This window comes from Hyperoodon ampullatus (assembly GCF_949752795.1).
Source record: "Hyperoodon ampullatus genome assembly, chromosome: 2".
In the NCBI taxonomy this organism is placed as follows: Eukaryota; Metazoa; Chordata; class Mammalia; order Artiodactyla; family Ziphiidae; genus Hyperoodon; species Hyperoodon ampullatus.
Window position 1 is genome coordinate 169,296,519 of NC_136915.1, and position 12,960 is coordinate 169,309,478.

General features: G+C 41.5%; 1 protein-coding gene across 1 annotated transcript in view; it reads right to left on the reverse strand.

Annotated features, from left to right (window-relative positions):
• Window positions 1-4,845: 4,845 nt before the first annotated feature.
• Window positions 4,846-12,960, reverse strand: part of LOC307066610 (uncharacterized protein) — a gene marked incomplete at both ends in the record, with an annotated part of 87,276 nt that continues 79,161 nt past the window's right edge. The window contains 6 exon segments of the mRNA XM_079723810.1: window positions 4,846-5,179; window positions 6,975-7,047; window positions 7,577-7,629; window positions 7,631-7,930; window positions 9,897-10,091; window positions 12,841-12,959. Of these exon segments, the coding sequence (XP_079579936.1) occupies window positions 4,846-5,179; window positions 6,975-7,047; window positions 7,577-7,629; window positions 7,631-7,930; window positions 9,897-10,091; window positions 12,841-12,959 (1,074 nt within the window).

A 12,960-nucleotide genomic window follows, 5' to 3' on the forward strand; every position in this document is an offset into this window, starting at 1 on the left:
TCAAAATTCAGAACTTATAAGGAATTTAAACTGTTTCATCCTTTTGGAAAGGGTTAGCAGAGGGAGCTGGTAAAACCTGTTTGAAAAAGCGTAAGATTGGTTTTAGGCATTAGCCTAGGGCTCATATCTAAGGAGAAGAATAATTACAGAAGCAAGCACTGGGAATAATAATAATAGGCAACATCTTTTTTTTTTTTTCTTCTCCATTGAGTGCTTGGAAACAAGCATAAAATACCATCTTAAGCTCATTGAACAGTTTCTAGACCAGGGGAGCAAATGCAGATGCCCACAGGGGTCAGGAAGGTAACCCAAATGAGGGAAGAGGGCCGGGATAAGATCTGACTGGAAAACACATCCCCCATCTATTAGGTTCAGCTAAACGGTGTAATTTGAGAGCATAAGCCCCAAATTGCAAGGTTTTAGGTTCCTTTCAACAGAAACTGCAAATTCAGATTTTTATATAAAATCTTCTATTGGCAACAAATTAATTTTTCTTTTGAAAAATATTAAGCCCACAGAAAAGTTGAAAGAACAATTTTATTAATGCACACTAATGTATCCTTCACCCATTTCATCAACTAGCAACCACTTGACACATTGGAATTTTCTTCCCCTCTCTCTCTTTCTCTTTCTCCACACGTACACACACACACACACACACACACACCTGTACACACACATCTGAAAGTAGTCTTCAAACATTAGGATGCCATCAGGATATTTCAGCACATATTTCACAAGAGTAAGGGCATTCTCCCTTTCTATACTAAGAAAGTCAGTATAAATTCAATAACATCATCCAACATACAGTCCACTTTCAAATTTCTCCAATTGTCCCCAAAATGTTCTTATCTAGTGGTGTACTGGAGCTGGCTTGCAGAGTGAGAATATGCATCTCTTCCAAGTTCAGTGACAGCTTGGCATTACACACAGTAATGCTCCACACAATAGCTCGACATTGTTCATGGTGGGGGTATTTACATCATGGAAACTGGCAAACACTACAAATCTGGGATTTCCCCACACCCCCAGCCTTTTTGTTTGTTTGTTTTTTTGCAGTACGCGGGCCTCTCACTGCTGTGGCCTCTCCCGTTGCGGAGCACAGGCTCCGGACGCGCAGGCTCAGCGGCCATGGCTAACTGACCCAGCCGCTCCGTGGCATGTGGGATCCTCCTGGACCGGGGCACGAACCCGTGTCCCCTGAATCGGCAGGTGGACTCTCAACCACTGCGCCACCAGGGAAGCCCACCATTTATTTTTAAACTGTGCAATTTTACATAATTACTTATTGAAACACATTTTTTCCCTGCAGAGGATAAGGAGGATGATATCAGGGACTGAGTAAGGGAGCTTTTGGGGAAGATAATGAGGTTAACTTTGTACGTATTGCATTTGAGAAGCTCATGGCATATTCTGTTTGAAATGTCCATTGAGGCGCTAGGTCTGTGGCTCAGAAAAAATAAGGCAAGCAATAAAATGTGCATCCTGCTTAGGTAATAATAGTAATAATAGCTGTCAGTTATTAAATACTAGGAATTATGCTAAGTACTTTATGTGGATTACACTATTTAATCCTTATAACACCCTACGAGGTAGGATGTGTTATAACTTCTATGCAGTAGAAAAGAAAACTGTAGCTTTGGAAAAGTACGTAACTTGCTGAAGTTCACACAGCTAGTAGGTGGCGGAACTTCTGCAGTGGTTTCAGTTCTCTATGCAACCCCCCCAGGGGGCATGTTGAAAGACCTGGAGTGTTGGACTGTAAAAAATGTTAGGCCCAGTAGGTGGTACTATTTGTATACACTAAAAAGAATTTCTGAAAATGTAAAATTACTCTTAAGTTGAAATGCCTTAGAAGTCCTTCTGATTTAAGGGATGAGCAAGAGGCCGAAGTGTGTAATATGTTTTCTCTTTTGCCAGGTTTCTGGGACACAACTAAATTCAGTTGTCTTTATGAATGGGACAAAACTGTTTCCCAGTATGATTTATGGAATAATTCCAAGGTGAGGAATGAGAGCCCCTTTTTTTCTGTTGAATCTGTTCTACACCATGGCCACAGAGTACATCTGGAATAGTCATGGTCAGAGAAGAGGGAGGGATAAACCCGGAAAAAGATGCATGTGGAGATTCAGAAACTAGTGGTCTACATGATGGAAAAGAGCTTCAAAATCCCAGACAAAGCAGGAAAGATGTGTGTGGATAGAGAGGCAGGTCCATACACACTCATAGGCAGAGGGAGAAAGGGAGACACATGGATACTTTCATGGAGCAATATCCTTGTAATATGACTTTCACGATATCACTGTTAAGACTTCTGAAGTCATTTATTTGAACATTGGAGACCACAGGCTTAAATGGTGAAGTTAAGAGCCCTGGATGTATGTTCTGCAGATCTATGTCCTGACTCGGCCACTTACGAGCTCTTTTACCTTGGACTAATCAATTGATATTTCCTTGCCTGTTTCTTATTTGTTAAATTTGTAGTACAGCCTTCCCCATGAAGACAGAGCTTGCTATAGCAAGAAACTCAGCTACCATCACTAGCATTTGGTAGAGATTTAAAGGCAGGCAGGGGAGTTTTTTTTAAGAGTGAAAAAAGGGGAATGATTCACATATACTCTTATTGGAGGTTGTTGGCATGGGGAAGGTGGAGGCGGGCTAACGAGAAGCAAGTCATCACATGTGACTGGTTTGGGGAGTATATTTGATCTTCTTTGTTGGTCCTGAGTTGGAGTGGGGACAACAGTTAGAGAAGCTGGCACTCACTGACCAAGTCCTGGTCCTGAGTGTTCTAATCTGATTGCTGCAGAAGTTACAGGTCATTCTATTGTTGTAGATGGTTTGGCCATAGTCTGTATTTTTAGTCTCTTGGCACAATGTATTCAGTACTTGAGATTAGGTTCAGGCTCCAGCTTGAGTCCTCGTGGTTTGCCCCTGTGGCTGCCTGGGTAGTTTACCTTGCCATGTTTCACCCTGGGCACTGAACCTCCCCAGCCAGCTTCGTGAGGAACGCTCAAGTGTCAACTCTGCTTCACGGGAGAGAAAAGCATTTCAAGAAGTCATTCAGATTATATTCAGTGGAGCAGTTTTTCCTTATGAGTTCCTGTGTTAAGTGTTCTCCCAATTCCAGCGTGTGTGTGGGCTTTCCCCCCACACTGTGGAGCAGTTCTTGGGGTCAGCTGGGTGTCCTGCAGTTGAACTCAATTCTGATACTAACTACCCAGAGATGGCATCAGATTCCACAAGTTAAGGGCTCAGTCCTACAAGACTGCCTTCCCTCTCAATTCAGTTGTCAGTTGTGAGCCCAGTTGTCACTTGTGCTTCTGAGAACCAGCGATAGATCAGAAGTTCCAATGATCCCCCTCCTTGGGTTCAGTTAATTTGCTAAAATAATCAGTAGCTTTGTGAACTAATTTGGCTCACAGAACTCAGAGAAGCATTTTATTTACTAGATTACTAGTTTATTATAAAAGGATGATATCACTCAGGAATAGCTAGATGGAAGAGAGGCACAGGGCAAGGTAGGTAGGAAGGGAGTGGCGTTTCCATGTCCTTTCCAAGGGCACCATTCTTCCTGAGCCTTTATGTGTTCACCAACTTGGAAGCTCTCTGAACCCCATCCTTTCCTTATGTTTTTACAGAAGTTTCATTACATAGACATGATTGATTAAATCATTGGCCATTGGTGATTGTTTCAACAGACCTGAGTGGATGAGTCGTTACCTGCATCTCTACTTACCTACAGAGCTCACTCTCTCCTGATTCCATAGTTTTTGAATCCCCTCCGTTAGGCAAATCATGGACCTCTCTGTGAGGTGAAGTTTCCCATCAAAGCCCAGCAGTGAGATGAAGTGAAGGCAAAACCTTTTCTGGCTGAGTCACATCCTCACATGTGCAACTGTGAGAGAGAATCCAGGGTTGGTGTAGTTTGGTCAAAAACTGCTTTTGACATGATGTTTGCTTTTCCTCTTCATTTTCTGTCTTGTCTTTCTTCTTATTATCTCTCTATTAAAGACTTCTTAGCTGTGTCTTTTCTGTAATGAATTCCAGTTGGATTTTATTGACTCTTAGAAGAGGCAGCTGTTTGCCTCTTTAAGCAAAGTTGTAAAGGTGTATGTGAGCAGAAGGTGGTTTTCCTTTGGGTGCTGGAGGCCGGCTCCAAGAACAGGTGGAAGTGGGTGTTTTCTGTGGAGTAGATCTGATTGTGGTTGTTATTACCCCAGCTGGAGGCTCTGTTTTGTTGCAGAGTGCATTCTAGGGGAATGAGTACTCCCAGGCAAGTACATTCCTTTACAAACACTCCAATGAAGTCAGTGAACCCTCCCATCCTTTTATGGCCTTTATTAATAGGCTCCTTATCCCCTCTCTCTTTCCCCCAATTCTTAAAAAGAGAATAAAAGACCACTTGAAATAAAAGACCACTTGAAATAATTCTAGGCTGTTTCTTTCTTTTTATTTTTAATCAGCTGATATCATAAGAGCACCACTTTTTTCTTTTGTGAAATAGGGAGTTTTAGTTGAGATCTATGAAAATAGAAAAGAGGTCTAAATGCTCAGAGTGCTGTCTGGGACAACTCTCTCTTCTAAAATGAAACTTGAACCTTCCAGCAGCCTTCAAATGCACAGAAACCTTGGTTATCTTCCTCTAGCATTAGAAGCAGGTGGAGTTGGGAGACACTCAGGAATACCAGCGGTGGCCCTCCAGCCAGCCAGGGAAGGGCAGGGGGTGGCCTTCACTACTCAGGTATGGTTTATAGCCGTGAAGACAATGCTGTTGCAATGGGGGAACCAAAGCACTGCCCATCTACGCTGTGCATTTGACAATCCATTTAGGTAATCTTTTATTTATAGGAAAATGGCCACAAGCAAAGCTAGAAAGCTGAAGAGTTTAAGTAAGCTTGCAAAGGGAGAAGGGGATTCTTGTACAACTCTAGTTTTTGTGACCTTGAATGTTCCGTCCCACTGGGTCATGATAGCATTTCTGGCTCCTTCGCATTTCCCTGGGCCAGTCAAACGGAACTGGTATGGTGTGCATGGGCCGAAGAAGATGGTCAAAGCCAGGCGTGGATCTGTCAGGAGCAGAGAGAACAGGTTGGGCTTTGCATCGATATAGGTCAGGAGTTCATCTATGCATGGGATATAATCAGATTGTAAAGCTTTGCAGTAACACAAGCCAAACCTTTATAAAAGGAAGATTGGGATAAAGGGGAAGACAAAAAGATTAAATAATGATAACCTTAGAACAAGTAAAAGTGCCAGAAGTAAACAATGACAGTACAAAATTTGGACTGGCTTCTGTATTCTTCCCTCCATGCCCATAGCTGTCTGATGGTCTTACAGTATTATTTCAATACAAGGTGGATTCCTTGAAAATATACTCTGTACCTGTGGTGCTCCAAATGCTGATAATGGATCTCATATTACTTTAGTTCTGTTGTCAAATGATTAGCAACTTCTAGAAAAAAAGATTTTATATGATTTTACTATTCCTACATCTTTCTAGAACTCAATTATTGCTTGATTTGTATAATGTGAAAAACCGCAAAAATCATAGGGTGGAATTCCCTGTAATGCTGGTATTAATCCCTAATATCTTTGACTGACCTATGTGACAGAAGTTTTTACATCACATAGTTCTAATTAATGATTTGTGTTATACTAGAATTCCATAGTGGAGATCAGGTCGTATCCCAGGTTGAGGATGAAGAAGAGACCCCTAAAGTGCTTTTGGTATTTAGCCCTTTGACAAGGGTAGAACAACACTGAAGTCTGGAAATACATATGAATGAGAAAAGTGATGTTTCTTAAATGCAGTGATTTTAAAACTTTTTTTTTTTTTTTTTTTTTTGCGGTACACGGGCCTCTCACTGCCGTGGCCTCTCCCATTGCAGAGCACAGGCTCCGGACGCGCAGGCCCAGCAGCCATGGCCCACGGGCCCAGCCGCTCCGCGGCATGTGGGATCCTCCCAGACGGGGGCACGAACCCGTGTCCCCTGCGTCAGCAGGCAGACTCTCAACCACTGCGCCACCTGGGAAGCCCTTAAAACTTTTTTATTCTGCCACAGAGACCCTTTTTTTTTAAGTGAAAATTTATATCAAAGTCTGAAACAGATAAACAGTAAAACAGATAAAATCAGAGATGTTTTAGGATTAGGAGTCGGGAAGGGGCAAGTCTCCCTCTTCGCTGGCCATCTCCCTTCCATTATCCCTGGCCCTTGGTGGTAGCCAAAGAGCAGAGCACAAGTGGAGACCTCTCCTCTAGAGAAGGTGTCAACAAGCTTATTATGCAAAAGGTTCTAGATGGTAAATACTTAAGGCTTTGAGGGCCATATTAGGGTCTCTACCTCAGCTATTCAACTCTGCTGTTGTAATGTGAAAGCAGCCTTAGACAATTTGTAAATTAATGAGTGTGGCTGTGTTCTAATAATACTTTACTTATGTCACTGTGATTTGAATTTCATATAATTTCCACATATCAAAAAATCTTCTTTCCAATGATTTAAAATTGTAAATGAGAAAAATAGATGGTCGGTAAATTTGGCCCATAGGCCCTATTTTGACTCCTGCACTAGAGTAGTCATCTGAATAAAAACAATAGAGCTGAACACAGATTTTTTGAAATGAATGAATGAGCAGAACTTTCTGGTGTCAGAGTGGATAAACACAGCAGCTTGCCTGCTGATTATGGATAAAGGTATAGAATAGTATCTGGTAGATGAGGATTAATTATATTTTGGCTTAGAATCTAAACTCCATGTGGTGCTAGATGACCATGGTCTAAAGTGATAGTCTGGGACATTAAAACCTCAATTTCCCTTTCTCTTCTCTCTCCTTAAACAGGCCTAGTTTTTTTTTTTTTCTTCTTTCTAAATCTCAGGTGCTTCTTTTTTCTCCAGTGTAACTCTCACCTTTCTTTGCTATTGCTTTACCAGTTTTAGTTATGATTCAAAAAGAATGCATAGTACTTAACTTACCCACTGGGCTTGTTTTTTTTTCTTGCATTAACTTCCTCTATCATGACGCTCGATGGTGGTAATTTATTAACACCTGTAAAGCAAAACAAATAAAAAATGCAATTTAACTTTAGGTTTCAGTGGTTACTTAGCAGGTAAAGATACTTTACCACCGCTCATATTTTATTTTTAGTACCCAGCTAGTCATCTGTTCTTCTGGCAGAAATACTAGCAGCCTAAGTGGATGGCTGTGGTGATAAAGCCATCAGCTGAAGAGATAAGTATCAGAACATCTCACTACTTATTTGATGTGACAGACCCTCACAACTGGCTTGACTGAATTTTGTCATTCAATTGATTGAGCTTTTTAATTTTAATTGAACCAGTTGATTCAGGCAAAATAACAGGTAGACACAGCTGATATTTTTTGATGCATGATTTATCTTTTGTGCTGGTGACGACACAAATTCACTGTGGTAGTGTAATTTGGTGAACAATAGATGACTTAGCTTTTAAAAATTCTGTTGTTTTAGATAGAACCTGGAGAAGGCCTCAAAATTTCCAGTATCCAAAATAATATGGCAAACTGAACATATCCGTCCTGCTATTGCTCATGCACTTGCGTTTCAGGACCCGAACAGCCCATCGAGCTTGCGTTTCCCCTGTGGTTATCCCAACCCAAGGGTTTGATGAGGCCAATAACAGCCAGGGTTGGCTTTTGCAGATGTTCAGCAAAGACGTACTTGTACAGTGATGCTTGGCCATCTTCAACTTTTACCACAGTCTCATCGAGGAAGGGGAAAGCAAAGGTGTATCCAGTGGCAAAGACAGTGATATCAATGGGCTCTTCCTTTGGGGTGTTGTTAAATACAACAGAGTTTTCCTTCACCTCCTTTACACTTGGCTTGATGAGCACTTTCCCAGTGATGATACGGCCTGGGAGCTCATTACTTACCACAGGCTCTCTTAGCTGTGTCCTAGACATAAACACGGATGGGGAAGAGACCTGCCAGGGACCAGTCAGCCAGCCCTCCCTCCTCCTTCCCTTCTTTTCATTATGGGACTCTCCCCTCCATTGGGCAGGAGGTGCCAGTCTTGGGAGAAGTTACCTCTGTGGGATCATGAATGACCAAGAAGGATGATGGGATATGCTTACCATTTACTAGAGTTTAGAAGCCTGAGGAGAAAGCCGCCAGAGCTTTCTCTAGCTCCTGCTTCTCATGTTGAATTTCAGCATTCAGCTATCACTGTCACTTTAGAGATAGCTGAATGCTGAAGGACCACAAGGGAGACTGGGAACTTCTATATCTGATGAGAACTGCTGGAAACTCTCTCCTCCTAGGAAGCAACTATACAAGGGAAACATGCATGTGTTTAAAAGGAATAAGGGCAGAATTATCTTTTTCTGCCTATGCCTTTGGAATCACAAAACAAACACTTAGCAAGATGATTTTAAGTAAGCCGAGCCATTTTTGGCTTATGGTGAATGCACAGTAAGAGACAATATGATGAAATGGAAGGAGCTTTGGAGCAGGAGGTAGTAAGGGTGGCTTTGTGTCCAAATGTTTATACTTAGAGCTTGGGAAAGTCATTGGGTCCCTGTAGGCTTTCTTTTATTCATCTGTAAAATAGGGACACTAACATTTGCCATCCTTAGTTCATTGGGTAGGATGAAGAACATATGAAATAGTATATATTTAAGAACTTTGGAGATGATAAAGGATTAGCTAAATCTGAGAGAGAAGAGATTACAATTCCTTTGTAATATCAGGCTCCTTTTATATATTCTAGGGTTTATGGGATTAAATAAAATTCTTTATAGCTGCCATTCAGCCTGTCATTCGAAAACTTATGGTAGAAAAAGCTCTGGTGAAAGAGTTAAACCCCTAAGAGGCCTGGAGTTAAGAAGTAGAAGAGGGGGCCTCCCTGGTGGCGCAGTGGTTGAGAGTCCGCCTGCCGATGCAGGGGATACGGGTTCGTGCCCCGGTCTGGGAGGATCCCATATGCCGCGGAGCGGCTGGGCCCGTGAGCCATGGCTGCTGAGCCTGCGCATCCGGAGCCTGTGCTCCGCAACGGGAGAGGCCACAACAGTGAGAGGCCCGCATACCACAAAAAAAAAAAAAAAAAAAAAAAAAAAAAAAAAAAAAAGAAGTAGAAGAGGGTAGGAATAAAAAAGGAAGGAAAAAATGCAGGGAGAGAGCAAGGTATACGAGAGAAGGATGAAGAGAACCAGAGGAATGAGGTACATGTAGTAGGAAGGGGGCTGCCTGCCATCACTTGTGGCTTGGGTACCACCTGATCCCTGCTGGTGCAGAGTGGAATCTGGAGGAAGAGCAGACAGGATCTCCAGGCTGTGGTGCCACCCTGGTAATGGAATGTCATTGTACAGACTCAATGAATGAGAAAGTAAAACCATTGGTTCTTGTTAATGGGATAAGTCATGGGTTGTAACTGAAAGGACAAGACTGAAATCAAGGTCATCTTGACAAGGAGAAGAAGGCACTGCCCTTAGAGAGACATGGGGAAGGATTCCATTTTTCCAACACAGTGAAACAGGCAAGTGTGTTGCTTCTGTCAGAAGAGTCATAGACAAATTATTCCCTTTTGATTGCTGCAGCTGAGGTTTATGTAATTTGCCAAGGTCACAGAGCCCACTTAGTACTAAATGAGCTCCGGCAAGTGACTGAACTTCTCTAAGCCTTAGCATATCCACCATGAAAGGGAGATTATACTACTTACTTTAAAGGGCTGTTGACAATTATGTATTACATAATTTCACTTACCAAGCAGTCAGAAACAGTTAGCTATTATGATTAAGTAATTTGTATGAAATTTTCCTTCACATTCAGTCATGTTGTCACATTATTGCCTGGTTTGGATATGCCACTGGAAAGATGGAGGCCCCTTCTCCCTAATAGCTCTCAGCAGACACTCCATATTTACCTGTCTTCTGGTATTAAGCCATAATTTTCAATATTGAACCAGCTGTTCATCCTTCTTGCTATCAACCAATTCACAACTGGAGTTGGGAGAGAATTTCTGAACATGTTCTGAAATCGCATCACGAGCACCATGTCCCATGGGTAGCCCGAGTCAAAGACCTGGCTGATCACCCACGCCCAGGGGTGTTCAGTAACTCTAGTAAATGGTAAGCATATCCCATCATCCTTCTTGGTCATTCATGATCCCACAGAGGTAACTTCTCCCAAGACTGGCACCTCCTGCCTAATGGAGGGGAGAGTCCCAGAATGAAAAGAAGGGAAGGAGGCGGGAGGGCTGGCTGACTGGTCCCTGGTGCTGAGGAACACCTGGAAGCAATCAAACAGGTCACTCAGTTTGACACAGTGAACAGGGCTGGCTCTGTCAGAGATTCGAGAAGTTTTGTGAATTGAAAGGCACTAAAAAGTCTGCCACCCTCAAAATACATCCCTGACAAGACAGTTTTTGCTCCTCTAACTCCCACTTTAAAGTTATTCTTTTGAGATAATGGTTTGAATATCTAGAGTATTAAAATGCCTTAGAACATATTATTGAGCACTTTTTATCTGCCAGGCTCAGTGCTAGACACCATGGTGACTTATGTATTGAGGTTGGCTGTAGTGAGCTTAGAATCTCATGTGAGAAGACAGTGAACAGGTGATAACTTTGTATGCTAATAATTGTAAACGAGAACAGGGCATGGATGCAATTGAAAGTTGTCTGCAAAGGGTTTTGACACAAACCATTGTTAGAACTGACGGTAAAATTCAGTAATACAGCTAGTTTTGGTGGTTTTTTTTGTTTTTGTTTTTGTTCTTTTGACAGATTATCTGGCTACTTGAGTTTACCTGCTGACCGAGTTCACTAAGCTAATAGTTGTTCTGGTACCTATACAATAAGGAGTTGTCTGTATAACTGTTTAAAAATAAAAAAAAATTAGTCAAAAATCTGTTGCTTTGCAGATACAAAACAACTGATTTAATACATGTTTTTTCTTCCAACAAACTGGGGCATCCACAGCTGTGGGTTGACCACAGCTGCAGTGTTAGTGTTTTTATTATACATCTGTTTGACCTTCTAACATGATGGAGCAGTATGTTGGCAAGAACTATGAGCACATCAGTGATTCTGACATTAGACATATTTGCACCTGCCTCTCTTTGTCATGATGCAGAATCAGATACGGCATTTTGGTAGATATGAATTATATCCTGAAGCAAGGGGAGTTTCTTTGTCGATACAGAAATGATGTGTGCCGAAGCATGTTTTCAGACTGAAGAAATTTCCAGTGGTTAGAGAAATAGAAATAGTAATATGTTACCCACATGTGGTGGTCATCATGGATAGGCCTGTGTTAATTTTTGCTTCAGAACCTCCTTTCCCTTCCTTTAGGATAACTCCACCAAATTGCTGTCTCTCCAAGGCAATCAATTAGTCAATCAATCAATCGAGTTCCTTTTTGAAAATTCCAGAAGGGAACACACTCTCAATTCTTTTTCTTCAGAGCTATTTCCACTCTTGCAGTTATTGATCTAATTATTTATATTTATTTATTTGACATCTGTTTTCCCCCATGAATATATGCTCTATGATAGAGGGAATCTTGTTTGATTGTTCTGTTTTCCAGTGTATCCCTCATGCCTGGCATAACATTCGGTATAGTGGAATTCAACAACTAATATTGATTTGTTGGCTGAATGGCTCTCAATGAGTTTATAGCAGAGTTGGAAAGAAAATACATACCATAAAAGGTAATTAGCAATACTAAGAATTAAAACTGCCGACCGAGGAGTGTAAATTACAATTATTACATAAATTCATACTAGCGAGAGATCATTTTGTCTTGGGTTGAGGTATCTGGGAATGTAAATTAAATTGTAATAAAAGAGAAAAGGGCACTGCAGAAGGGAGGGGTATGGTGTGAACAAAGAGGAAAATAGAGACTTGGGAACTGGAAAGGGCACAGAATAGACCTGTCAGCGTGCAGTTGATGATCATGTGGGAAAATAGTGTGGGATAAAGTTAAAATGGAAGATTTGGACCAGATTATGGAGACCCCTATAATTCAGGGCTGATACATCTGCAAATTGTAATTTTTATTTTTTTAGGTAAGGGGGAGTTAGTTTTTTTTTAACATGAGTGTCATAATGAGATCAGTCTTTTCAGAGGATTTGCTTGTTGGTGGTTGGGGGTCTGGATGGATTGTCGTGTGTGAGGGGATGGACTGGGGTAGGAGTGCAGGGACTCAGGGTAGAAATTGGAGCTGGGGCTTTGAATGGAAGAGACTAGGATATGAGGACTGGCTCTACCACCTGCTGGTGGTATGCCTTTAGGCGGGTTATTTAACTTCTCTAAGTCTCAGTTTCTTCATCTGTAGTCAAGGATAATAGTACCTACTTCGTGGCTTGTTTTGATAATTGGTTGAGGTAATGCAGTGAAGCATTTAGTGCCATTTTTGACACAGAGTAAGCAAGCCCAATAAATATTGACTATTTCCATAATTATTATTAGGAGGCAATGCAGTAGACTCAGTGGGAGGTGGTATGGACCTGATGAGGGTGGTGGCAATCAATAAGGAAAGGAAGGAGCAAATAGGAGATCTTAGCAAGAAAAATTGCCAGAATTTTCTGACCTATGGGACTGAGTAAGAAACAGATGTCCCCTGTAGCTCTTTTTGACTGGGAAAATAACAAAAATAGGAAGTCAGAGAAGTTGGATTTGGAAGAAAAATGACACCTGGAATTCACAGTAATGTTTATGAACATTCAAGAAAAATATACCTAAAAAAATCTGTTCAGTGTATGTGTGTGTGTTTTAGGAAATTTTTTTTCCTTTCATCACTTATCATGGTGTCAAATACTGTTTGTCTGAGGCATGTGTCTTAAGATAAATCTCCTCATTAGGTAACATCAAGAATGATACCTTCTTTGCCACGTGGCTGGCCTCCATAGCAATGTCTGTGCCAGAATTCCCCATTGCAATCACAAGAACTCTCTTGTCTCTAAATATATCTGGATGTTTATACTCT